The sequence below is a fragment of the Verticillium nonalfalfae genome, assembly GCF_003724135.2.
Source record: "Verticillium nonalfalfae strain VnAa140/NRRL 66861 chromosome Unknown scaffold_143, whole genome shotgun sequence".
Classification (NCBI taxonomy): domain Eukaryota; kingdom Fungi; phylum Ascomycota; class Sordariomycetes; order Glomerellales; family Plectosphaerellaceae; genus Verticillium; species Verticillium nonalfalfae.
The window spans coordinates 42,519-68,482 of NW_021167368.1; the positions used below are offsets into that span (position 1 = coordinate 42,519).

Consider the following 25,964-nt stretch of genomic DNA (forward strand, 5'->3'; position numbering starts at 1 on the left):
GTTCGTCTTCCCATCATTCGTTCGTTTGTTCGACGGTCCAGCACTGCGCACTTGTCGAACTCTCCCCCCCCCCTTGCCCCACGCCGGCCTGCTTCCTACTCGGCCCCCGACATTCGCTTTCTGCCTGACAACGACCGACGAGTCTGGACATTCCCAGGCCCTGGGTGCATTGAGTTTGGACCTCCAGTACATAGGGTGGTGAAGAACCGGATTCTCGAATCGAACAGTCTTGGTCTCGAGCTTTTGGCCCTCTACCGCGAGAACGACGAGCGAAGAGCAAGGACCCGAAGCTCTGCTACTTGCTGCCTTCACCAACCAGTTTTCCTCCCACCGCGTGCTTTGCCCGAGCACCCTGGCACGCCCCCAAACACCTGGTAGGCACGACCAAACTCAACTGCTACTGGCTCCTGCCACCCGCCACCAGCGCCCGCAAACCGCGACGTCAACTTTATTTACCATCCAGCCTCCAGTTGCTGCGTTGCCAAACACAACACACCACGGCTGTGCCAGCGTTTCGAACGTGCGAAATCAAACCCGACTGCTGCATCTTCGTCAATCTTCGCACAATCGACAACGACAAGTGCATCCAGGTCTCGCTTCACCAAACAGTCACTCTTTTCTCGCCCTCTTGCGACACCGTTTGACGGAAAGTGCTGCCCACTCCCTTGGAGAGGCACTCGCGAATTCAGGGGCTGGTTCTTCTCGACTGCCTGTACCCTTTTTAGACGCCCACCTTGACGACCCTCCCAACCGCATACTTGGCGACCGACAAAACGTCCAGAGAGCATTTGCCTGGGTCTCGCAACCTGTCTTTTCTCTATTTTCTCCAAAAGGGCCATCCCATTCGCGACTTTCATCGCACGCTGTGTGCATTCCGGCTCCCTGCCTCTAATAGCCCACCATGGCGTTCAAGTACGTTTCGAAGCCTCCCTTGCGCCCCCTCTTCAGCAGGCCACCACGATTGCACGCTTTTCCCATGATGGATTTTTTATTCATGCTAACGACTTGTTCATCAGCATTAGTCAAGCTTTTCGCTCTTTCTGGCATGACATGACCAGCTACGACAGACGTTCGTGACAGTGCATCCCTTGAACACCCGACGCGCCTGCTGACTAGTGCAATCCAGATTCTTCCGTCGACTCTCCCTACCGCAGTGGCCGACACGTCCCTCTCTCCAACGGCCGAAACAGCATACTCACATCGGTGGCAACGGCTGCCTCGGAATCACACACCAACATTTCTTCACCCTACCAGGACGAAAACGGCATCCCGAACCTGTCCAGGGAAAACAGCAGCACCAGCTACCACGGCGCTGGCATGGGCTCCCCGTACACGCCCTCAAGTCCCGGGCCCTACTCCCCGGGCCTCCGCTCTCAGAACGCGCGACAGAGCACCGCCGACGGCTTCGACGTGCAGAGCAATCCCGGCGACGTGCCCATGCAGTCATTCCAGGATGGCATGCCGCCCGCCCCTCCTGTGGCCCACTCCTGGAGGAAAATCGACGCCTGGGCCGAAGACAACTATCCCGAACTGTTCGATCAGCTGTGCGAAGGCGCCACGAACAACGACCTCAACGAGCTCGAGCACATGCTCGACTGCACGCTGCCCCAGGATGTGCGCGAATCCCTCATGATCCACGATGGTCAAGAACGATGGGGAACGCCCACGGGCATCATCTTCGGCTCCATGTTGCTCGACTGCGAGGAGTTGGTGCAAGAGTGGGAGACGTGGCGCAAGGTGAACCAGCAGTATCTTCTCGATACCAGCGTTGTCAAGCCCGCCGTTCCGTCCAAGGCTCTCGGCGGCAGCAGCAGCAGCCAGGCATCTTCTTCCAAAGCGGCCCCCTCCCCCGCCGCTGGAGCGAACAACCCCGCATGGCGACAAGATCTCAGGGAGCGCCAGGAATCGGTCCCTCCCAACTCGGTCCAAAAGGCATACGCACATCCCGCGTGGATTCCCCTGGTGCGCGATTGGGGTGGCAACAACCTGGCCGTTGATCTGGCTCCTGGCCCTGGTGGCAAGTGGGGTCAGATCATCCTCTTTGGCCGCGACTACGACACAAAGTACGTCGTGGCCCGCTCTTGGGCACACTTCATGGCCATGGTTGCCGACGATATCAGCAGCGGCAAGTGGTTCGTCGATGAGGATTCTGGCGAGCTCAAGCTGCGCGAGTTCAAGGACCCCCGCGTGGAGCCTCCTTACTTTAGCATTCTTCGCTGGAGGATGGACCAGAAGTACGGCCGCCGCGCCGCCAGACGCCGATCGGCCGCACCCCCCAACAGGACATCGTCCCCCGCTGGCTCCGGCGCGAGCTCCCCGTACGCCAGCCCTCCCGAGTCAGCCAACGGCGAGCCCCGCGGCCGTTCGCTGCAGCGTCTGAACGGCGGAAGCCCGCTCGCCAGCCCGATCCGCCCTGGCATGGGCAAGCCCAGTCCCCTTGCACGAGTGGCGGAAGAATCTGCTCTGCCAGAGATTGACACGAACGGCTTGAAGCCTCCCAAGCTCGTCGAGGTCGAGACGCCGCGGCCGAGCGAAGAACAACCGCTCAAGAACGGGTCCCACGCATCCCTCCTCGCCAGGGCCGATTCTCCAGAAGACGGCAAGGAGAATATGGCGCCAAAGTCCAAGCTCAACAAACAGTCCGATCTGGTCGATGAGCCGATGAAGGAGATTGAGATATAGATGGGTCCGCCACCGGACATGAAACGAACGACGATATGGATTCCGGGTCACTTTGTTTTCTCAGCAGCGAAAGAGACGGCTCTCACATACAGCAAAACACAGGAGTTAGGTGGCGTCCACGGGTCTGGTCAATCGACATGATGATTGCATGCCGGCAAGGGGTTGACTCGCTCTTACAAACGCTTTTCAAGGCCTTTCGGCCTATGGCGAATGGTTATCTTTCGCTTCCTCTTCTTATCAATTCTCGCGTCGGTCCCCTGACCGTCGACTCTCTGGAAAGAGTTTCTTAGCAGTAATGGTGGATTGGCGGATTGGACTATGTTAATTTGCGGACATGGGAGACGAGGAAACGGGGAGCTTCCCATTCGTATGGCATTGTCCGCGTACATTCAAGCGTCCTTGGCCTGCAATCTCTGCCTCGCGCTGCCCGGCATACCAGTCTCCTGACTACGGAGAGTTGCTCGTCACGCTGGCCCACGCTGGCGGCCGTGAGGCTCCCAAATTGCGTAGTCACAGACCGAGCCTCATCAGAGTAATTGTATTGTACATTACAGCCACGTTTTTTTTGGTCTTCATTGGTGATCCCGTGTCATACATGTGACATGACTGACAGGATAAAGCGAGCATGGCATCCCCAGGTTGGAGAGCTTCACGTGACCTATCACCGAACTCCGAGAGTGGGGCCCCGAGCCGCACCCGCCAAGCAGCTGTCCCATCCAAGAAACACCACGACAGGCAGTCGTCATCTAGCCACCTCCAACAAAGCCATCACCGAGCCACCTCACAGCATCGCTGCTGACTTCCGAAATCACGCATACCCGGCGTCCTTGAGAGCAGAGCGCTGCCTTATATCCGCCACCTACCGAGCGAACCGACCGTCCGTCGCCCACCAACCCAAAATGGAGGAAGAGCGTCTCTGGAAGTTCCGCAAGCCTGAGTGGCTCAACAGCGCCTGGTCGCGCAACGCGGGCGTCTACGCCGCGGGCGGTCTCGTACGTTTTGCTCCGAACCCTCCCCCCCCCCTATCCGTCTCCCTCCTGGAATCGCCGAGCTCACACGTTGCCCCCCCGTTCTGCCAGTTCTCCCTCGCCTTCTACGTCATGCTCGACAGCGCCGTGTGGTCCAAGACGATCAACGGCTCGGACACGCACGTCACCTTTGTCGACTGGCTGCCGCTCCTCTTCAGCAGCCTGGGCATGCTCATCATCAACAGCGTCGAGAAGACGCGGCTGTCGGCCGACAGTTTCAGCTACTCGGGCAACGGCGTCGCGTGGAAGGCGCGCGTCGTGCTCTTCCTCGGCTTCGCGGCCCTCGCCGGCGGCATGGCCGGCGGCGTCACCGTCTTTGTGCTCAAGTTTGTCGTCCGCGGCGTGGCCATGCCGGCGCTGAGCATGGGCGTCGAGAACGTTGTTGCCAATGCGCTCGTCATGCTGAGCAGCATCGTGCTCTGGGTGAGCCAGAACATGGAGGATGAATACAGCTACAACCTGTCGCTGTAGGATGCGTGCCTGTGCGTGTTTTGGTTGTTTCTTCTCTGAGAGAGAGAGAGAGAGAGAGAGAGAGAAACGTGGCAATGGCTTCAGATGAAAGGGTGCATGATGCATGCGCGCGCATGAGAAGACGAGCAAGAAACGTGGCTGGCACACAGCGCGAGGACGGTGAGGCGACGTGCTACTTGGGACTGGGTCGGAGACTGTACACTACGCAACGCAACTATGGACTGACGGAATGAGCGGACAGTACGACGGGTGAAACCCTTTTTGATAACCATCTTCAATTACTCTTGGGGTAAGGTGATTTGCGGAGCTTGCGTTGTGCTATGCCCCTCGGAGCCCGTTTCCTCTGCACGCGACTGAGGCTCCATTGCCAGGCACATGTTGCTATGGTCTACTAATGGTGCCAGTGAGCTATACGGAATATGGCATACTTTTTGTTGCCATGCCTCCATATTTCCATCGAGCTACCTAGGCATATTGAACTGCACGAGTCGTCAGGGTGGGGCCTCCGGGTGCGGTCGGCCGGGAGTGGATTTTCTCTCGGGCCGAACGACGCAATTGACGTGGGGCATATTCTTTCTTTCGTCGCTCAAGCCAAAAAATTCCAAGCCTTGGTTGGACCCCGCTGTCGGCCATCTGTAAACCACCTGCAATGCTCGATCAAATGGCGAACGAGATCAGGCTCCTATCCGGGAGCGGGCACCCGGAGCTCAGTGCTCTGATGGCGAGCCGGTACGTTTCTGGGACTGCTGACGGGGGGGAGGTGGCTGCTCCAAGGGAGTTCTCCGGACGCGAAGCCCAAGAGTGACGGCACCAAGGCAGGGTGCGCGGAACGGAAAACAATGGAGCTAACGCCCACTGCAGACTCGGAATCGAAGTCGCCAACACAACGAGCCTGCAATATTCGAACCAGGAGACAAGGGTCATCATCGGCGAGTCGGTTCGCGACGAGGATGTCTTCATTCTCCAGTCGACAGCCCCCGGCGAGGTCAACGACGGCCTCATGGAGCTGTTCATCATGATCAGCGCCTGCCGCAGCGCCTCGGCGCGCCGCATCACCATCATCCTCCCCAACTTTCCCTACGGCCGCCAGGACAAGAAGGACAAGTCTCGCGCCCCGATCAGCGCCAAGCTTATGGCAAAGATGCTCGAGGTGTCCGGCTGCGTAAGCTCCCACGCCTACCCCCCTTCTCCCTCAAGACTCCCTGAAGGGGCTTCCAGTGCCAGTCGTCTCTGACATGCTCGTCTTCCAGAACCACGTCATCACGATGGACCTGCACGCCTCCCAGATCCAGGGCTTCTTCAACGTCCCCGTTGACAACCTCTACGCCGAACCGTCCATCCTCCACTGGATCCGCAAGAACCTCGACGTCGAGAACACCGTCATTGTCTCACCCGACGCCGGCGGCGCCAAGCGCGCCACCTCGATCGCCGATCGCCTGAACACGGCCTTTGCGCTCATCCACAAGGAGAGGCCGCGCCCCAATGTTGTTGGCCGCATGGTGCTCGTCGGTGACGTCCAGGACAAGGTCGCCATCATTGTCGATGACATGGCCGACACGTGCGGAACTGTACGCTACGCGCCCCCTCTGCAACCCCTGCGCTGTCCCTTTCGTCTGGGCCCATACTCAGTCTGCTAACGAACACACACGCAGCTCGCGAAAGCCGCCGCTACCCTCAACGAGCACGGCGCTCGCCAGGTCTTCGCCATTGTCACGCACGGCATCCTCAGCGGTAACGCCATTGAGACGATCAACCAGTCCTGCCTCTCTGGCGTTGTTGTGACGAATAGTGAGTTTCTCCCTCTGCAGTATCCACAGAACCGCATTGCTGACAAGCCTCCACAGCTGTGCCCCGTAAGTTATCTGACCACGTCCGCTTCCCGAGCAGCAATCCTAAAAACTTGGCCATTGTACCACCCCGGAATATAAAACTAACCCGCGAATCCCAGTCGGTGACAAGGTCGAGCGATGCCCCAAGCTCAAGGTCATTGACGTGTCGGCAACGTTGGCCGAGGTACGCTCCCCCCCTTGTCCGGCAGTTCGACGTACCACGCATACTGATATTCCATGTAGGCCATCCGCAGAACCCACAATGGCGAGTCCGTCTCGTATCTCTTCACCAACGCTCCCCTGTAAAGTTGGCGCTGCGTGAGCTTTGCTGGTTACGAATTCATATTTCGCGGAGTTGATGGTTGCACTTTTCCCCCTACCCTGCCCTTACCCCCCGCGATAAATTTCAAAATTACGGTAGCGATACAATAGTCTTCGGCGGGTTCTTGCTTGTGTATTGATGAATGATAGACTCTCTAGATGCTTACGTGGAAATTCTGTGAAAGGACTGTTGCTATGATGACTGTCAATGCGTGCGTGCTTGGTGTGCATCGGCATGAGCAGGAAAGACCTAAAGGCTCAGCTTGAGCAGAGAACCGGTACATGGAAGCCGACCATCTAATCAGAGCCGCATGTGGGATCGCTATCAAGCTATCGTTCCCATGTCGTCGTCGTGAGCCGCCGTATGACCTCATCTGAGATTATCTGAAGACCATCAATCAGAGCACAATGCTCGGCTCTGTCTGGGGATGTTGTGCCACAGGCTGATACCGCGATACTCTTGGCTCCACGAGGCTGCATATGTTGCAGGTAAGCACACGCCAACCCACAGGTCGAAGCGCGAACCAAGGCCTCATCGCCTCGACTGCGTAATCGAGTCCAGATTCCATTCTCAACCACAGTCAACCACAGCAAGGTCTAGCAGCAGGAGCGTCATCTCTCTTTCTGGCTCGAACGCTTCATGTTCCTGTCCGTTGGGTCATTCAATGTGCAGCACAACATTCCCACAGTCGCATCTCGATACTTTTTGCAGTCGCTTCAGCACCGAGTCATGCGGTGGACCAGCACCTGCACAACACCAATCTCGAGCGCGACGAGATGGTGCAGAACCAGGAGAGGGCCGCCAATCCGCTTGACGAGGCAACGCCTGATCTCGAAGCACGACATCATGGGATAGATCAGCCCGCTGCCCTTGACATTCATCACAGGCTCCGCGAAGGATTCCCTGCGCCAGTTATGCACATGGCCCAAACGGGACGAGGGCGCAGCACGCTGCCACGCATGGTCCTCTCCTGTCTCGCGCCTTCAGCTGGAGTGCCGTGGCCCCTGGCCGTACCATCACGGCCTACCATGCGGGTGTTGTGTGGGCTGATCACAGGTTGTAAAGGCTCTCCGCTTGCCGATTGATCCCACGCGGATGATCAATGAATCTGTATACCTTGCTCGGCCATTCTATCAATGGTATGACAAGTAGCAGCAAGACCAACATCATTACCTGGGCTTCTTTAAACCCCCTTCTGCTTGGAGATGCTGCAGGTGAGTACTGACAAGGACAAACGGATGACTTGTCATGCAGCTTCGTCTGATGACCGGTGAGCACCGAAGTTGCCTTAGCTCGTCTCCGAATGGAACACCAACTTCAATGTCTGGCGTCAGGTATGGGTTGACATTGTCTCAACAGGTTTTATCTGAGCTCTCCCGCTGGTAGTCTTTTGGCACAGCACCGGCTGTCGGCGTCATGTTGTGGCTTGGATGGCTGGGTCCATCTAAGGTGGAGTGAGAAACAGTATTGGATTATTCCAGTCTCGCATCGAAAGGGCGGAACACGATGAGAAATTCGGCCCTCACCACCAAATAATAATGTCGTCATGGGTTTGTTTGGTCCATCGATCTTGCCTGAGACATACTTTTCCAAGAAATCCGTTGAGAGCCCCGCGGGCAACGCCGTGATGATTGCACCGCAACAACCCAAAACCGACGAGGAATTATCGTCCAAATCGTACGTTGTTGTGAGACACGGGAGCAAGCCACAAGCTTTCTTGCCTCAGTTACATGTTGAGACAAGAGCGAGTACGATAACTATCAATTTGTTATCAGGCTGTTGTCGAAGACATTAAAGCCCCCTGTAGCTTTGTCTTGGAACGCCAGGTCGTGATAGCATTAGTTTGCACAGCATTGTCCTCCTTGTCGACGTGACTGGCATGCACATAGAGGAGGAGAACTGATGTGCTAGCTCAGTGTGCAACTGTGTGGTCTATGAGGAGCGATCAGAGCGCCCGAGTCTGGTCTGGCGTCTGGTCTGGCTGGTCGCCAAACTAAGCCCACGCCCGTAGATGGACTTTTAGAGAACGGACAACACGTGAGCAGAATATTCGTGTGACCAGCGTAAAGAGGGCACCGCTGGTGGTCAGATATAACGTTGAGGGTTTGGGAGGGCGTGGTGGATCTCAGGCGCATTTGTTTGGCGAGACCTTTGAATGCCACGCGCGTTGGAAGAGCGCCATGCGAACCACATCCTTGTGTATGTATTTTCTTGCCGAGCCGTTCCATGTCGCCGGATCTACTCCCGGCGTGCCTAAGGCCCTGCGCTGATATCCAGCAGTGGCCCGTTCCAATCGATGGGCATGGGCGCTCGTATGTCCCAATGCACCTTGGGTGTCAATGGCTGTTGGGTGCTCGGCATTTCTGTTCCATATGCAAACCACGGCTGGCGTGCTGCACAGTCAAAACCACGGAGGAAATCAACAGGCGACAGGCATGTTGCAGACCCGAAGATGCCACTAAGTCACCAAGGTTAGGATGTAGACAGCGTAAGAACGCCGGAATGCCTTGCTGGATGCTGGCAACAGGTCTCGCCAGTGCAAGTCGCCTGCAGGCAACATTGGCAGGGTTGAAGGCTTCGAAAACCTGTAGCTTCTGTTCGCTAAATTACCGCTCCCTAAAACGATTGCTAGGATTCTAGAAGCACAATCCCATGTGGCAGCAGAGCTTTGGCTGCAGAGCTTTGCATGCTTCCAGCAGCTTTGGGCACTGTTGCGGCTGGCCTAATGTTCTGGCCCGGTCTATCGGTGAAGCCAACTGGTCAGGTGCAAGGAAGCGGCGAGGCTTCGCGAAGCGTGAAGCACGAAGCTCTGATGCGTCGCCCCTCTACATCCGTCCATCGTGAGATGCTCACTGGGTGGCCCCGCCAGTGCCCCTACGTCTATAAATCGTAAAAGTGGCTACCAGACTGCATGTGGAAGCTAAATCCTAGTCATTAGCGTTGCATCAAAAGGTCATGGGACCTGAGGCAGTTTGCTGTGTCCAGGCAAGGGCGAGCGAATCCGGGACTTCGTTTGACAGCATTACCAAAACAGCGATTTCACAGGTGATTTTTTTCTCCAGGTGTGCGTTGGGTAGACCCCTGTGTCGTCCCTGGCCCGAGTACTGGCCCGAGTACATGTACATGTAATGTAGTCTTGTCATTGTGTGAAGTTTCCCATTGGACCATCCGACCCCTGACGCATATCATTCCGTCGTTGGTTCGTTTGGAACAAGTGAAATCGAGGGAGACTTTTCGCCGATGTTGAGCGACGAGCAGAGAATTTCCCTTGGGAACCCCCGTCGTGGAACCCAGAAAACTGATGTTCAAACGCCACATGGGATCTAGAAGGCAGCCTTGAAATCATCTTGTAGCGGGACCGATCTCTCGCTTATGTGCTGCGTCTCGAACCGTCCGTCCCTGATCATCTTCGGCTTTGGGAGAGGGAATGATCTTGCGTCAGTACTTGGGTGGACGACCCACCGGGCGCTCCCCGAGCTGGTTCGCTTCAGTCGGTCAGTTCAGGCACTTGGGCCCCAGTCCCAGCAATGGAGAATAATTGACCACAATTTGGTCCTCGAAGTTTGCCAAGCTGCTCGGCCCCGCCTCGCTGACAGCATTTCCTCCACAGGTGCGTGGCACGGGACATGAAGAGGAGGGCAACGTCGTCATGAGGAAGGGGGGAGGGGGGCAAGGGAGAGGGGCATCCCAGGATTTCGGCTCAACAAGACCGGGCCTGAAGTGCACATCAGCGACAACCATTGCACCAGTGGTGGTGTGGGTGTTTGGTGTGACAAGCTGCAATGGCACACCTTCGGGAGAGGACAATTCGATCTTTTTATCTCACGCACAAACACCGGGAGGCAGCCCGGCAGACAAGGGTAGGCTAAGCAGTTGGGTGTCGACCATTCGGACACTTAGTCGTGAAGTATTTAGTGGTGTCAAGCTCTGCGTGCGTGCTCACTGACACTCCCTCTTCAAGCTTTTGCTCGTTTTGAAGCCTCTAGCGTGGAGTTCCGAATTGAGGCTGCTTGCTGAACGGTGCATGGTCCGAGCTGGGCCAGGCCAGGGCTACTGGAAGTATGATGGTCACATCAAAGTTCGCGGGCGATCCGCCCTTGTCCATGCAAACAAGCGACGACCCCATCTGTGATAGCCCGGGACCCATTGGCAGCGTGGGCATTATTCAGATAGAAACAAGAGACCGAGTCGCGAGCGTGACACCGCAGTTTGGCGAGTGACGAACATTGCGGTTCCGGATTGCCGTGGTCTTGGACGGAAAAAGCACTGGAACACATGATAGAACCGCAGGCAGTTAAGCACCTGAGATTGAGCTTGGGACAGGACCCTGGGGAAGCTTTGGCTCGAGCCAGCACTTGATTGACGACAGCCGCTTCGTGTGGCCAGAAACAAATAGTGAGGAGCGTGTCTCGGTGAGTGGACCATCCTCTGGACTCGCGAGGGCAAACAACCCCCAAGATGGTGATGGCACACCATCGACCGTTGTTGACCGAGGTGACCTTCTTGTCAAGCGTCAGGTGGTAAGGTGACGAGGGCGGAGGTGTTGGTGGTGGTGGTGGTGATGATGACTGATGTGATCGCCACGGGATGCTGAAAAAGGCCGCTGGCAGGGGCTCCTGGTCGTGTGGTCAATGGTCACTGCCCAGAACGGAATTTACACGATCCATGCCAGGGCCCCCGTCGATGGGGTGTGGGCTTGGCGTCAAGTGGTCTGCACCTGCCCTGCACCTGCTGCCGCCGCTTGGTGCTGTAGAAGCTTGGGCCACTCCATGCTGCAGACCTCCTTTTCAGTTGTTGGGTTGTGCTCACTAAAGTACCTACCTAGGTACTGTAGGAAGGTACCTACCTCCTCTGTCGTCGTCTGGGCAGTAGCTGGCGTTGCTGGCGCCGCCGGCGACGTTGGTGCGGTGCTAGCAATAGCGGGTCGCCTTTGACTTCCGCCTGCCGAGCTCTAGTGCGTGAGCTGCCCGTCTCAAGAGTGAGCACATGAGCAGCCCACAGCTGCGGGTCCCTGCAAGAACACCCAAATCAGAGTCGCCTTCGCTGAACAGCTGTTTACTAGTTGAAGCTTTGATTCATGCATTGGCTGCCCATGCCGCAAATTCCATGACATTTGAGCATGTCTTGCCTCATCGAGTCGCTTCATTGCTTGGATCCTTCAAGGCTTGTTCGAGATATCCACAGCGGTGTGTTGGCCTTCCGATTTGGAAACACCTACATGTAGGTACCTTACGGACAGCAGCTACGTGTGTTGCCGTCACATCTCACCCAAGACGAGGAAGCTAGGAATCTGGAAGCCACCGCCGGCCTTGTGGGGCTCCGCCATCGCACATCACCCATCACACCTCACCACATTTCACGCCTCCATCGTACCTCCCCGTTCGTTCGGCTCGAGCATGTCTTTGGCTCCTAGCTGTACGACCCCCGGCCATCGATTATCTGTCACCGGCGGTCTGGGCCTGGGACTGGATCTTAGCCTGCCCTGAGAGCCAGGCCCCGGCTCCGGCCCCGAGCCCCGGCCCTTGGTGCTTGACCTTGACCTTGACTTTGACTTGCCGCCTGCCTCCGCTTGTTGGTAGGTAGGTACCCAAAAGGCCGTGTCGATCAGTCCTTTGTTTGCTGGAAACCTCAGGAGGTACCCGAGTACCTCCCTGGCTGGCTCATCAATTTACCTCGCGTGCTATTCGCTGGTCTCTGATCTTGGCCCTGTCTCTTCTCTCTTTCTCTCTCTCCCTCTCTCACTCTCTCTCTGTGTGTGTGTGTGTCAAAACTCGGACATCATTGGGCTCATCAGCCGAGTGACCTTTTGTGGAAGCCTGAGCTCAAGTACCGACCGAGCAAACATCGAGCTTCCTTCACCGGAAGAGAAACAAAAAAGATGCGTGCGAAAAAGATCTCTGGGTTCTTGTCGAAGAGGCCCTTTATTCTGTTGCCGGAATGGTCTCGGCCTCTCTGTCAGCTGGTATAGGTACGCAACATAATGGCTGGCCCGTTGCATGTCCGCATCTCGGGCCCAAAATACGCGCCCCAGTTTCCACATTTCGGTGTCCACCTCAGTGTCAACCTCCGCTGTTCACCTGACCTGACCAGGCCGTATCCCCCGGTAACCCACACACCTGAGTTACATCAACCTCGCGACACCCCTCCCTTCTCCTACTCTGCCACCCCTCCTCTGCCCCCCTTCCCGGTGTCCGCCCTCTTAACACCTCACCCACGGGGCTACGGTACCCTGCTGCACCTCACCGATCTGTAGCGCTCATCCACTGAAGACCAAGTGTCTCGATACCTACACGGATACCCCGTCACCTCAATACTTCCAAGCGGAGAGTACCTCGCCCACTGACTGTTCGTCCACCGTGTTTCTGAGTACTTCTTCGCCCACGGAAGTAGCTGAATAGCCAGAGACGGAGCATCTGCCAGATTGCCTAGTTGATCCCTTCTCCAGGCTCTCTCGCATATTCTTTTGACATTTTCTACCGCTGTCAGTTGACATTGGCCATCTCATCGTGCACCTGCATCGCACGTCGCCTTGCCTCACATCACCTCACACGCCCTGCACCCTACGTTCTACTTGTACCTACTGCCCCGCGGCGCCTGTGCGACATCAGGTAGCCCGACACACAGACATCCCGGAGACCCAAAGCAAGCACACGGCCCCTCCAACACCAGGCGCCTGCCTGCCTGCTGCTTCTACCCTACCTTGCCTGCCTTATTCCCTACCTTACCTGCCTTACTTACTGACAAGGGCCCTCTTCTTGTCTTGTCTGTCTACCTTATCTGACATCATTCGCGCGTCCCTCTCTCTCCTGCTCTTCTTTCCCCTCCCGCTCCCCTCCCTCGTCCTCTCCCGCCTTGCCAACGCCGCCTTAGCGCTCCAGTCGTGATCCCAGTACGACAAGACTCGAATCGAGCCTCGACCTCTCCGTTACGACTTGACACGATCGACGAGCCTTTAGACGCATCTTCTTGCCAGCCGATTCAGTTTCAGTGCGTGGCCTGCCTGCATCGTCGTTCCTGAAGCCTCTCTCGAATCTCGAAGAAAAAACAAAAAGCCTCTCCACCCATTTGTCCCTGTCAGCCGTTCTCGTCTCCTGAGCACAACCCCGATCACTAGGTCCCTAGGTACACTACCACCATCCGCCAGGTGACCTACCTACCTTACCCACCCCTGACCGGCTGCAGCAGCCAGGCCAGACAGACGTCTCTCGACCAAGCCCAACGCCGTCACCTCGTTCGGTCCTTAGCCTCTCCTGCCGTGTGGCCCGCGACACTGTGACCACCACCTAAAGGTGTCTCCGCCCACGCCTTCGCCCCAAGGTACAATAGCTTTACGCCCACCTAAGCATTTCCCTGACAGGGTGAGCCTGCCCATGAGCCTGTAAAGCCTCGAGATCGCCCCCTCCCCTTCCACACACCCACCTTACCACGCCCCCCCCGGCTGCCCCTCTTCAAGTACCTCTCGTCTTTTCAATTCCTCAATTCAATTCCACACGACCTCTTCCCTGCCCTCCCAAGCTGTCCATCCAACCCTCTCTCCAGCTTTCCCAATCCTCCAGAACTACTTGCCTCCGGCACCCCATCATCATTCCGAGTCGTCGTCTTTTTTTCTTTACGCCTTCCCTACCTACTGACACTGCGCGGATCCTCCCAGCCCCCCCTACCAGCTCTCAGCCTCTAGCCGCTCGTCTCTCCCACCTCCACGTTCGAGACTCAATTCGGTGCTCCCTGCACCCATCTCAGCTCACGGGAAACTCTCTCGATTTTTCGTCAGCACACACCGTGAGCACCGTCTTCGGTCCGTCCCTCACGTCAGTATCATCATCTGCCGTTCGATCCATCTCTCAACACGCTCGAATCGACCGCGAGCTTTGTCGCTGAGCTGTCTCCGCCTGGTGAGTTGGACTTTATTTCACATTTGATTTCCACCAGCCTTTACCCCTCTCTCTCTCGCGGCCAGCCCCAGTGCGACCGACCACTGGGACGTGCCCGCGCCTACCTACCTCACGATCCCCTCGCGAACACCCCCTCCTCCTCCTGCTTGCTCGCCGTGCGTTTTTGCCTTTGCGACCGTATTACCCATACAGTCGCCTTGAGCTTGTGCCGCCTGGCCAGTCGGCCCTTACGAAAATGGCGAGTTCAAACGAAGCGCCATTCTATCACTAGGCTACAGATTCCTCTGCCACCCGCCTGCACAGCCGCGATGGTACCCAGCCACGGCAGCTGACGGACTCCCCTCTTTCCCGCCTGGCTTGGAACGCTTCTGGTCCCTGCTATCAGAGTCATCCTGATCTCTCCAAATCGGCATCACGAAGGCAACTTGTCGTCGAGCCCATTCCGCTTGGTCGCTGCCCTACCCCGTGTCCTCCCCCCGTTCCCCCTCATACCCCGCGTCGTCCTCGTCAACCACAACGCCCTGGATCTGCCTCCTATGAAATCTTTACCGCAACAGACCTTTGATCGCCTCGCAGAACATGGATCACTAATTCATCCACATAGCCCTCTTCTCAATCCATCGTACGCCAGACGCAGACTCCCCGATTCAATCCAACGTGTTGCCGCCAGATCGCTGCGCCCTGTCATCGAGCCTTTAATCCAGGCTGTCCCCTCCACAACCGCCCAACACGGCTACCCCGCGCTTCTCAGCCTTTTTTCTTCCCTTCCGCTGCCCAATTCGCCTCACGGCTCGCGACCACCAACGATAGCATCACCACCGCGTAGTTTGGTGGCCTCTCTGCAACATGTCTTCGAATCGCCCAAACGCCCTGCACAACCTCAGGATGGGGGGTAAGATTTCAAATGTCTACTACGTCGAATACCGTGGATTAACAGCGCGCCGCAGAGGTCATTCGCGAAAAGGTGCAAGACGGTGTCACTGGCGAGACCAGGGATTTGCAGTATACCCAGTGCAAGATTGTTGGCAACGGTTCCTTCGGTGTTGTCTTCCAGACGAAGCTCTCCCCATCCGGGGAGGACGCTGCCATCAAGCGCGTTCTTCAAGACAAGAGATTCAAGGTCCGTGAACAGCTGCAGCCAAAGTCTTAGCGGTCGGTACGCTAACACTGGTAAACGTAGAACCGAGAGCTGCAAATCATGCGCATTGTTCGTCATCCCAACATCGTGCAGCTCAAGGCTTTTTACTACTCGAACGGCGAGCGCGTAAGACCAGCCCGCTTGATCACCTTCACATCCAGGGCGTTGACTGACGTACGGGTTTAGAAAGACGAGGTGTATCTGAACCTCGTTCAAGAATTCGTGCCTGAAACGGTCTACCGTGCTTCTCGTTTCTTCAACAAGATGAAGACGACCATGCCCAACCTCGAGGTCAAGCTCTATATTTACCAGCTCTTCCGCGCCCTGGCCTACATCCACTCTCAAGGCATCTGCCACCGCGACATTAAGCCCCAAAACCTGCTGCTGGATCCTACTTCTGGTATCCTGAAGCTGTGCGACTTTGGCAGCGCAAAGATTCTGGTGGAGAACGAGCCCAACGTGTCATACATCTGCTCTCGCTACTACCGCGCCCCGGAGCTCATTTTCGGTGCCACCAACTACACCACCAAGATTGGTACGACTACCACCATTTCTTCCCATGTGCAGCTCCAGGCTCATTGTACTAACGCGCACAACAGATGTCTGGTCAACCGGCTGCGTCATGGCGGAGCTCATGCTCGGACAACCCCTTTTCCCCGGCGAGTCGGGCATTGACCAGCTGGTAGAGATCATCAAGGTCCTGGGAACACCCACGAGGGAGCAGATCCGCACGATGAACCCAAACTATATGGAGCACAAGTTCCCGCAGATCAAGCCCCACCCCTTTGCCAAGGTGTTCCGAAAGGCCGACGCTCACGCCATCGACCTGATTGCCCGTCTCCTTGAATACACTCCTACAGAGAGGCAAAGCGCCGTTGATGCCATGGTGCATCCGTTCTTCGACGAGTTGAGGGACCCCAGCACTAAGCTGCCCGATTCGCGGCACCAGACCGGCACGGTGCGCGACCTGCCTTCTCTGTTCGACTTCACTCGTCACGGTAAGCTATTTCATGAGTCTCGAAATTCCATGGTTTGAATTAACTAATCGATCAATGCAGAACTCTCGATCCGACCGGACCTCAACGCTCAACTGGTGCCGGCTCACATCCGACCTATCCTTGTTTCTAAGGGTCTCGATATCGATTCGTTCACACCATTGACGAAGCAGGAGATGCTCGCCAAGCTGGACTGAAGCAAGCACAGGCCATCTATGAGACGTTGCACTACCACGTACCCGCCTACGGGCCGTTTGTGGTCACGGCCCGGGGTGATCTGCTAGCCTACACGCAAAACCTATTCAAGTCCACGCCCAGCAGCAGTAGCACGACACCCCCCAGCAAAGTCGGGCCACATGATGATTAGATACGATGAGGATGACCTCTAGAAGCAGGTTGGCGTCAGACGCTTGAGGAATAGGAAACTGGTCGGCGTGGGGAGTATGCAAAATGGGTGGGGCACAAGCGTGGTCTGGGTATTGCTGCGGTTTGAATCCCGCGGACAAAAGAGCGACCGGGCCGGAGAAGAAGACTCAATTGTTGAGAGCACCACTTGCGCGCCACGGGAAGGCTGCATTGCTGCATACCCAAAGGGCATCAGGGATTAGACCACATGTTGATGCATGACTGAGATGGTTGGCTGGCTGCTGCTCTGTTGTTTACCCGCGTTACAAGTAAAAATGGGCTTCATTGCCTTCCCCGCCGCGTACGGGATGGCACAATCAATGTACGGTCTTAGTCTGGATGGCTTGGCTTGTTGTTTCTCCATACTCGATCAACTGTACGCTGCTGCTGGTGTTTACGACCTGCTGTCCAGGGCAGGCTTCTTATTTCATTCGGTTCAGCAACGGCTAGCTCGGGAATGGCTCATGTGGTTTTGGAGAAAGTCTCGCGGTGCTACATCTGTGATGTCTGCGAACGTATCATTGGGTATTTGACGGCAGAAGGCCTAAAGTGAGCACATCTCATGTGACCCATATTTTTGTGACCAATCATGCAGGGCAAAGCAGGTACCGACACTGAGACGCGCTAGGGAGCAACGACTCGAGCTCCAGCTCAATTCGCTACGGCAAGAGCAATCGCGACAAGACCTTTTGGCCTACCTGCCTGCCTTATCCCCTCCCGGTCGCACGACTTTCCCGCATCTCTTCAACAACACCGCCTACGGAAATCTGCGACGTAACGACTCGTATCAACTCCACCGAAACGCCTCCTTCTCCGAAACAGACTCGCAATGGGTGATTATGACCGGCGACGCAATGGGGGCGGCGGTGGTGGTGGCGGACACAATCGCAAACGCCGCTACCGCGAGGACGACGAGCAAGATTATCGCCAACAACGTCGACGCCACGAGCCCCCTCCGCTCCCTGTCAGGATTCGCAAGCAGCTCCTCAACATCGCGGAGTCGCCTCTGCGTCGATGGCACGAGGAGGTCCAGTCCATTGCCCACATTGTGGCCGACAATGTAGATGACACGGAACTGCGCGAAAACTTCATCGACTTGGTACTCCAGCTTGCCGTTGAGCAGCCCTTGAAGACCCCATTCACGGCCGCGGTCATCCTGTTCATCAACACACTACGCCCGGAGATTGTGGAGGATATCCTGGGCAGGCTCAGCATTGCCACGGAGACGAAGATCAGAGAAGGTCACTGGAGGGATGCCAAATTGCTGCTCAAGCTCTTTGCCTGTCTGCAGAGCTGCTTGGGGGGCGATGGCATTTTCCCCATTCTAGAGGAACTGCTCGGGCGAGCGCTGGATCTGCAGACTGCCAGCTCGGAAGACGTGAGTTTTCATTTTTCAAATTTATGTTGAGGAAGGTGCATTAGCTGACGATACTAGACGATTGGTACCGAGCTCGTCAAAATCATCCTTCTCACAATCCCATACATCATGGCAGCACACCCAGAGCAGTGGCAGCACAAGGCTGCTCAGCTCATGGGTAGCACCGAGATCATTGCTTCCGAGCCGCACCCGCTCCAAGCTTTGATTGACCCCTTTCTTCCCGAGGCTGAGGGTGCGGCCACGGGCTCCGCAAGCATCATCAGCCTGTTGCAGCGCCAGCTACAATCCGAGGCTTCTGATGGGTGGAAACTGGCTTGCCTGCCTCGGCCGTGGGAGATGCCTCTGGAGGAGATCGAGGCCATGGAGAAGCTCGAGAACGCCACGAAGCACGACCTGCCAGTCATTACTGTTCCCGAAAAGGTCATTGCTGGGCCACAGCCTCTCTTTCCCGAGGTGCACTTTTCCGTCTATGCCGATCAGGACATTCCTTCTGTGCCGCCGGTCACCGACATCGCCTCTTCTCTGATCCGAGATGCGCTCGTGGACACGATCAACATTCTTGACTTCAACCGCAATGCCACGGCTAGGTTCTTGGTCGATGTTGACTGCTACTTTTCGGATTCCACGTTTGTGAAGCGTGCCACACCGTTCGACCGACTGCGAGACATTCCTTCTGGAAGATCCACGTGGAAACCGGAGGATGTCGCCGTGGACGCCGTTTTCTCTCAGCTGCACCAATTGCCGGCAGCGGAGCACAAGCTGGTTTATTATCACAGCGTTCTCACCGAGGCGTGCAAGCAGGCTCCTGCCGCTATCGCGCCGAGTCTGGGCCGTGCCATCCGCTTTCTGTATCACGCTCAGAGCCAGATGGACTTGGAGCTGAGCAACAGGTTCCTTGACTGGTTCGCGCACCACCTGAGCAACTTTGGCTTCACGTGGAAATGGACCGAATGGGTCAATGACGTGTTCCTGCCTGATATTCACCCGTCCAAGGCGTTCATCAGAGGTGCCCTCGACAAGGAAATCAGGTTGAGCTTTGCTCAGCGCATCAAGAACACGCTTCCCGAAGAATACCAGAGCTTGATCTCACCTGACACGGAGAAGGACGTCCCCGACTTTAAGTTCTCTGACGAGAGTGAGTAGCCAGGTGGCAACGTATCCCCCCGTTCACCAGAAATCGCTAACTAGTTCGCAGCCACGCCGTTCTCTGCCGAGGGCCGAGAGCTGGCAGCTCTCCTCAAGCGCAAGGTGCCTGACGAAGAGTTCCAACCCGTGCTCGACCGAATCCATGCAGCCGCGACGGAGCATAGCTTAGATGCGCTGGTCACCAGCACAGATGTGTTCGTCACGGCTGTCTGCTGGGTCGGCTCCAAATCCCTGAGCCACGTGCTGGCTTGCATTGAGCGTGTTAAGGACCGCTTATTGGACATTGGTGCCGCGTCGGAAGCGGCTCGCGCGCAGATCATCACCGCCGTCATGGCATACTGGCGAGCACAACCGGGCGTTGCCATCTCAATCATCGAGAAGCTGCTGAACTACTCCATCTTGACGCCCTTGTCGGTTATTGAATGGTCGCTCGTCTACAACCACAGCGAGCGCGAGGGCGATGCACTGGCCGAGGCGCATGTTTTCGAGCTCGTGTCCAACACCGTGACCAAGGTGACGGGCCGCGTTCGTCAGATCATGACTGCTCCGGAACTCGATGCGGATGCTGAGGCAAGCAAGGAGCTCGACATGAAAGCCATGAGAGACTTGTTCACATCGCTCAAAGATGCTCTGTCAAGCTGGAAGGCGGGAATCAAGGATGAAATGTTGGACGAGCCGAACAGTGAGGAGCGCAAGGCTCATCTTCAACGCTGGGGCGCGCGCTGGCTGCGTGTGTTTGAGCGCAAGTCAGCCATCGAAGAGGCATTCCTGTTGGACGTGAAGAACACAGCCCAGAATCTGTCCGAGTAGCCAGTCGAGACGATCCCGTGTGAAGAAGGCGACGAACAGGACTGAGGCACTCGGTGTCCGAGGGAGGTTCCGCGACCGGCAAGCGAAGTATGCGCATGCTAGGACCTGGAACCGGGTAAAATTTGTACGTTTTTTTATGTACGATGAGGTATTGAGCTAGGCCGATAGCTATCCAAATTTTGCTCAGGTCAATATTCTCAGATGGGAGATTGACATGAATGAGGCATACATGCTGTGATGAACTGGACCACAGCGATGATGAGCCCAAGTTAAAAAAGGGCGGGGCATCCTCAGCCTTGCCACTCAATCGGCGCTGTGATTGGACATGAACTCACTGGTGGGGGTGGAGATGGCTGCAAGGCTGACAACAATTTTCTTCAAAAAATATCCAGATCCCTTCTGCATGGAGATATCCACCCAAGCATCCAACAGACGACACGACCAACAACGTTCGCTGCCCCCTCGCCCAAATTGACACACTCGAATCAGAGCCGCACTATCTGCAGAATTCCGATCCCGAACCCAAGAACAAGCCACCCACACATTTCCAGGCCCCTGCGTATCCGACATGGAGTCCACCGCGGCTCAGGTGAAGGTTAACTTCACCACCACCCATGAAGACCTCCAACTGCCTGAGAACAAGAGGCAACTTCTCGTGCCGTCCGGTCAGTGAACCCCACACAAGAGAGACCCTGGAAGTGCAACTGAACTGACGAAAGCAGACATCAAGCGATATGGCCTCTCCCGCATTCTCAACTCGGAGTCTATGCTCAACACATCCGCCCCGGTCCCTCTCGACTTCCTTGTCAATGGCACGTTTCTCCGCACAACCCTCGAAGAGTACCTGCAGACCGAGGGACTTTCCTCCGAAACCACCATCACGCTACAATACGTTCGCTCCCTGCTGCCGCCCACGTACGAGGCCTCGTTCCAGCATGACGACTGGGTTGCCTCGGTCGATGTCCTCTCCGCCACCTCGGCCGCCGGCCGCTGGTCTGGCGACGACCTGATCCAGGGCCAGGACCGCATCCTCTCCGCCAGCTACGACGGTCTCGTCAGGATATGGGACGGGTCCGGCTCGGCGCTGGCCACCTCGGCGGCGGCCCGCGGTGGCGGTCACGCCAAGATGCTCACGTCGGCCAAGTTCCTGAGCTCGACACAGATCGCATCCGCCGGTCTCGACCAGAAGATTGTCGTCTGGAAGTACACCGAGGCAGCGGACCGGCTGTCGGGCGAGCTCAAGCCGACGCTCGAGCTGCACGGGCACAAGCAGAAGATCAACAGCCTCGCGGCCCACGGCCCCTCGAAGCGGCTCCTGACGGCGTCCAACGACGGCACCGTCGGCCTCTGGCTCGCGTCGAAGAAGGCCGCCGACGCCGACGCCGAGGACATACCGGCAACGCACACGGCCAAGCGCGCGCGCGTCGCCTCGTCGGTGACGGTGCCGCAGAAGGCGCCGCTCGCGCTCATCGCCGCGCACGGCGACGCCGCGGCGACGGCGGCCGCCTTCCACCCCACGGACGCGACCGTGGCCTACTCGGCCTCGACCGACCACACGCTCCGCACGCTCGACCTGACGACGGCGCGCGTCGTCTCGACGCTGACGACGCTCCACCCGCTCCTCGCCCTCGCGCCGCTGCCGCGCAGCGCCCACGCCCTCGTCGCCGCCGCCTCGGCCGCCCGCCACGTCACTCTCCTCGACCCCCGCGCCGCCGCCGCCCAGACGTCGGTCCTCACCCTCCGCGGCCACGCCAACATGGTCTCGGCCCTCGCGCCGGCCCCGGACAACGACTACTCGCTCGTCTCGGCCAGCCACGACGGCACCTGCAAGGTCTGGGACCTGCGCAGCGTGCGGCCCGCCACCCGCGACGAGGGCGGCGCCGCCGCCGGTGGCGGCAGCGTCTGTGAGCCCGTCTACACCGTCGCGCGCGAGTCGCTCGGCGGCCGCAGGGCGCCCCTCGGCGGCGAGGGCGTCAAGGTCTTTGACGTTGCGTGGGATGCCACGTGGGGCATCGTCAGCGGTGGCGAGGACAAGAAGGTCCAGATCAACAGGGGGCGGGATTTGCTGTCGCAGTAAATAGATCAATCAGGTTTGCGGTCAAAGGCGAAAGCGGACGGGTGCGATCAGGGGAGAGCGAATGAGGGAGGGAACAAGAGAAAAGTGTCAAAAATTGGATGGCGCCCCCCCCCCCTTGTTGATAGACTTGCAGAGGAATATACCCCCAGTCATGCATGCATCTTCCTTGCTGCTCGGCTCGGCTCTGTCTACCTACTTGGCCGTCAAGGTCAGGTTAGGTCGTCACATGTACTTCATCCGTCGCAGGCCTTAAACTCCATCCCACAACAAGACCGCCCCTCCGCCCCTCCGCCCCTCGACCCCGAACGTTCCCCCTACGTCTGCCACGTGTACTCGCTCAGCGCCAGCATCTTCTCCCCCATCTGCCGCTTGGCCGCGGCGGCGACGCCCCTCTCTGGGTTGGCGAGCTGCTCGCTGAAGCACAGCTCCATGAGCGCCTTGAGCTCGTCATACGAGAATCGGAGCCTCCTCTCTTCCTCATCCGGCTCGCCGTCGGCCTCGGCCTCGCCGGCCTCCTTGTCCGCTTTGGCCTTGGCCACGACCCCGTCGGGACCTTTCTCGAAGAGGGCAAAGTACTCGGCGGCGCGTCGCAGGTCGACTCCTTCCTCGACATTCTTGAGGTTCTGCTGCAGCACGAGAATGTTGAGCTGCATGCGACCGCAGCCGCGCCCGTTCATCGGGGACGCGAGCGGGGCGTTGCCGACGAGGTAGGCGTCGATGAGACGGCCGAGACCGGTGCGGACGAAGCGCGACTCGGGGGTGCGGAGGTGACGCGTGATCGTCTCGTCGTAGGTCATGACGTCGGCGTTGAGTTTGAGAACCTGCGGGTCGGGCTCGTTGACCTCCTGGTCGAGGAGATAGGGGGCTGACGTCGAGGGGGTGAGGGCCGTGTGGAGGGAGTAGATGATCTGGGCGCGCGCCTCGAGATGAAGAGTCAGGAGGGCCGTGTTGGCGAGCTCCTCGAAGGAGGAGACGATACCATCGAAGGCTCTGTGGGAAGATGATCAGCAAAAAGATGGACACGGAGAAGGGATCGGCGCAGGGAGTCACTGACTGGACGGTATCCTGAGTCATCGGGAGGTACACAGGACAGTCCTCACTTGTGACCTTGTTCGTGTCGTTCATCAAGGTCCAGCGCTTGCCCGACTGGCGAGGCAGATTCGGCCGCGTCGAATCAATATCGTGTTGGGTGATGTGCCGCAGACCCGAGATCTTGACGGCCAACCACTTCATGCTAGTATATAGGAGGCAGATGGATGATATCGTATCCTTGTCCTGCAAAATATCACTGAGCTCCGTCTTCTGATTATTTGTGTAGGCGATCAGCTGCCCGATTTCCTTATCCATCAAGGCAGTGTCTGTTGTCTCGGAGGCCCAGATGCCCTTGATCGTCTCATTGATCTGGCTGGGCTCGAGTGCGAGCTTGGCCGCGAGTCGCAGTGTTTGTGTGTCCGTGGCAGTCTCCTGCGCCTTGCTGGCGAGGGATTTGAACCAGCCGAAGCACCGATCATAGTACCTCATCATTTGCCGAATGATTAGTGTGCTCAAGGCTTGATCGGGCGGGATGGTTGTGAGCATCTTGCAGAACGCCATGACAACAGTGAAGAAGGCTGTCGTGCCCTTGAAGACCGGCTTCCGCGCGACTTGCTTCCATTCTTGATCTTGCGTGAAAGAAGTCGTCTCGCTGAAGACGGTGTCGGCGAGTTTGCCCAATGTCTCATCCAGCTGCGGCTGGAACACGTTCACCAGGAAGTTATCCAGGAAAGATGTCAGGGCGCTCGAAGCCAAGTCCGAGCCAGGTGGGACAATAGTCCTCAAGCGCTGGAGGAAGACCAGGGTGGGTGGTAGCAACAGGCTCATGTTGAAAACGCTCGGCTCAACGAGCGATTTGTGGTTGCTAGAGCTGTTCTGTTTGCTCTCGTATCCGGCTGTTGTGCTCTTCCTTGAGTTGCCGCCATCAATGTTGTTGGAGCGACCAATCGCCTTCTTGTCTGCGCCTGGCTTTCGACTGTCGGTCAAGCCGGGGACGGCAGCTCGGATGATGCCTTCAAGAGCCTCATACTCGGTGACCATGTCGACCGACTTGGGATCCGCTTCAGCAAACTTGAACAGGTGCTCACGCGCGACATCCTTCTTGCCATTCATATTCGAGCCCAGTTTCGGTGACGAGCTGAACTGGTAAACGTCGGCATCCGTCGTGACATAGTTGTGTAGGAGCGATCGAATCTCGTTCTGATACAGGTTCCACAACTCCTTGAAGCTGCCAAGCAGCGCGCTATTATTCCCGGCGCCCTCGCGGCGGATGAGCGCCTTGATTGACTCGTGAAATATGCGGTGTCCCTCGGCAATGGCCTCAAACTTGCCATACAAGGCCCATAACAAGTCGTAGATGACATCTGCCCGCATCTGGGTTTCTCGGTTCCCGTAAATGTGAAGACCTTCAGAGTTTATGGCGGCGCCCCGTAGTGAGCTCGGGTGTCGCTGGTCCACCTCGTTGATGGTCTCGTTGACAATGCCGAACAGCTCGACAGGCATCCTCTGTTTGAGAATGTCGACAGCCGTCTCCAACCGTCCGAGCTTGTTCAAGGACTCGACGAGAAGCCCAACATAGGTGAATGTGTCGGCCTCGGGGTTCTTGGCTGGGTCCTCCGTCGCCGGCCGCTCGAGATCCATGCCCTCCAGACATGAGTGGAAGAGCGGAATGGCCGTCGCATCGGTGTAGGCATCATTAAAGGCGCCTTGAGTCTTGGCGAGGCTCTGCCACCGCTCCTGGCAATAGGGTGATTTGAGATAAAGATGCTCGTGCAGCTCTTCGACCAGGATATCCATCAATGCCGAGTCTTGGTTTGCCAGGTAGTTCCTGAGGTCGCTCAGGGCGCCGATATTGTCCAGCTCGGGCTTCCGCAGCTTGCGCAGCGCGCTCTGCAGAATATCGACGGCGGACAGGAACCTCTTCTCGGAGATGCGGGCCTCGAGCTGGTCGGGGACGAGGCGGAGCTCCTCGAGCTCGTTGAGGCTGGTCAACAGCTCGTCGTAGGCCTGCGACGCGGCGGACAATTTCTTGAGCTCGGGATCGGTGGAGCAGAGGCTGACCTTGGACGAGGCCAGCGACTCCTTCAGGGCGCGCACCCTCTTTTGCGAGGCCTGTATGCTGCCCTGGATCTTGTGAAACGTGCCGATGGAACTGTTGAAGCCCTGGTGGTGCTCGTGGACGATGCCCTTGAGCGAGCTCTGGAGATAGTCGTGGGTTTCCTGGAAGTTGCGGTATTCGTGGGCGCGGCCGACGGAGCTCGTGTCGAGCAGTTGCAGGGCGAGCTGGACGGGGATGCAGTCGGTCTGGCACATGGAGGGCCACTCGCGCTTGATGAGCTCGAGGACTTGGGCGATCTGGCGCTCGGCGTTCGTCTCGGGCTGCATGCGCTCCTGGCGAACAGGCGGCGGGACGTTTCGAGAGGCGGCCTGCGGGGGCGGCGTCCTGTAGGGCATGGTCTGCTGGGACGGCGAGCCGTAGCGGCCGCTGTTCGAGTAGCCGTCGCCGTAGGGGTCGTAGTCGCCCTGCTGGTCCTCCTGCGGTGGCGCTCCGAAGTTGCCATAGCCGTTGCCATTGCGGTAGGGGATCCCATACCGGTTCGACATGGCGGGAGACGGTGGAGCGAATGCGCTACGTGGATGGTGGCGGCTGGCGCATCGTCGGATGCAAGAGGGCAGTAGGGTGTGCTCCTCGGCGGTTGGCGGGATGGGTGTGTCGGATGATCAATCGGATCGAGGGGGCTGCGAGTTGAGCGTCGTGA

General features: G+C 57.7%; 7 protein-coding genes across 7 annotated transcripts; 6 read left to right on the forward strand and 1 right to left on the reverse strand.

Moving 5' to 3' along the window:
- Window positions 1-901: 901 nt before the first annotated feature.
- Window positions 902-2,682, forward strand: SMI1 (Cell wall assembly regulator; the record flags this gene model as incomplete). Its single annotated transcript, XM_028636178.1, has 3 exons — window positions 902-912; window positions 1,017-1,069; window positions 1,127-2,682. 3 exons carry the CDS (start codon window positions 902-904, stop codon window positions 2,680-2,682), a joined length of 1,620 nt encoding a protein of 539 aa, XP_028491551.1.
- Window positions 2,683-3,284: 602 nt separating this feature from the next.
- D7B24_001962 (uncharacterized protein) lies at window positions 3,285-4,181 on the forward strand (the record flags this gene model as incomplete). Its single annotated transcript, XM_028636179.1, has 1 exon — window positions 3,285-4,181. The coding sequence occupies one exon, from the start codon at window positions 3,285-3,287 to the stop codon at window positions 4,179-4,181; it is 897 nt and encodes a 298-aa protein (XP_028491552.1).
- Window positions 4,182-4,830: 649 nt separating this feature from the next.
- On the forward strand, window positions 4,831-6,316 carry D7B24_001963 (uncharacterized protein; the record flags this gene model as incomplete). The annotated part of the gene is made up of 7 exons (XM_028636180.1): window positions 4,831-4,910; window positions 5,043-5,343; window positions 5,432-5,749; window positions 5,834-5,969; window positions 6,026-6,034; window positions 6,130-6,194; window positions 6,254-6,316. 7 exons carry the CDS (start codon window positions 4,831-4,833, stop codon window positions 6,314-6,316), a joined length of 972 nt encoding a protein of 323 aa, XP_028491553.1.
- Window positions 6,317-15,070: 8,754 nt separating this feature from the next.
- Window positions 15,071-16,554, forward strand: RIM11 (regulator of ime2; the record flags this gene model as incomplete). The annotated part of the gene is made up of 6 exons (XM_028636181.1): window positions 15,071-15,116; window positions 15,172-15,344; window positions 15,405-15,488; window positions 15,549-15,897; window positions 15,962-16,360; window positions 16,421-16,554. 6 exons carry the CDS (start codon window positions 15,071-15,073, stop codon window positions 16,552-16,554), a joined length of 1,185 nt encoding a protein of 394 aa, XP_028491554.1.
- A 1,037-nt stretch (window positions 16,555-17,591) lies between these two features.
- D7B24_001965 (uncharacterized protein) lies at window positions 17,592-20,096 on the forward strand (the record flags this gene model as incomplete). The annotated part of the gene is made up of 3 exons (XM_028636182.1): window positions 17,592-18,140; window positions 18,198-19,275; window positions 19,336-20,096. 3 exons carry the CDS (start codon window positions 17,592-17,594, stop codon window positions 20,094-20,096), a joined length of 2,388 nt encoding a protein of 795 aa, XP_028491555.1.
- A 568-nt stretch (window positions 20,097-20,664) lies between these two features.
- On the forward strand, window positions 20,665-22,173 carry YTM1 (ribosome biogenesis protein ytm1; the record flags this gene model as incomplete). Its single annotated transcript, XM_028636183.1, has 2 exons — window positions 20,665-20,761; window positions 20,819-22,173. The coding sequence occupies 2 exons, from the start codon at window positions 20,665-20,667 to the stop codon at window positions 22,171-22,173; spliced, it is 1,452 nt and encodes a 483-aa protein (XP_028491556.1).
- Window positions 22,174-22,487: 314 nt separating this feature from the next.
- Window positions 22,488-25,809, reverse strand: SEC8 (exocyst subunit; the record flags this gene model as incomplete). Its single annotated transcript, XM_028636184.1, has 2 exons — window positions 22,488-23,163; window positions 23,228-25,809. 2 exons carry the CDS (start codon window positions 25,807-25,809, stop codon window positions 22,488-22,490), a joined length of 3,258 nt encoding a protein of 1,085 aa, XP_028491557.1.
- Window positions 25,810-25,964: the final 155 nt, after the last annotated feature.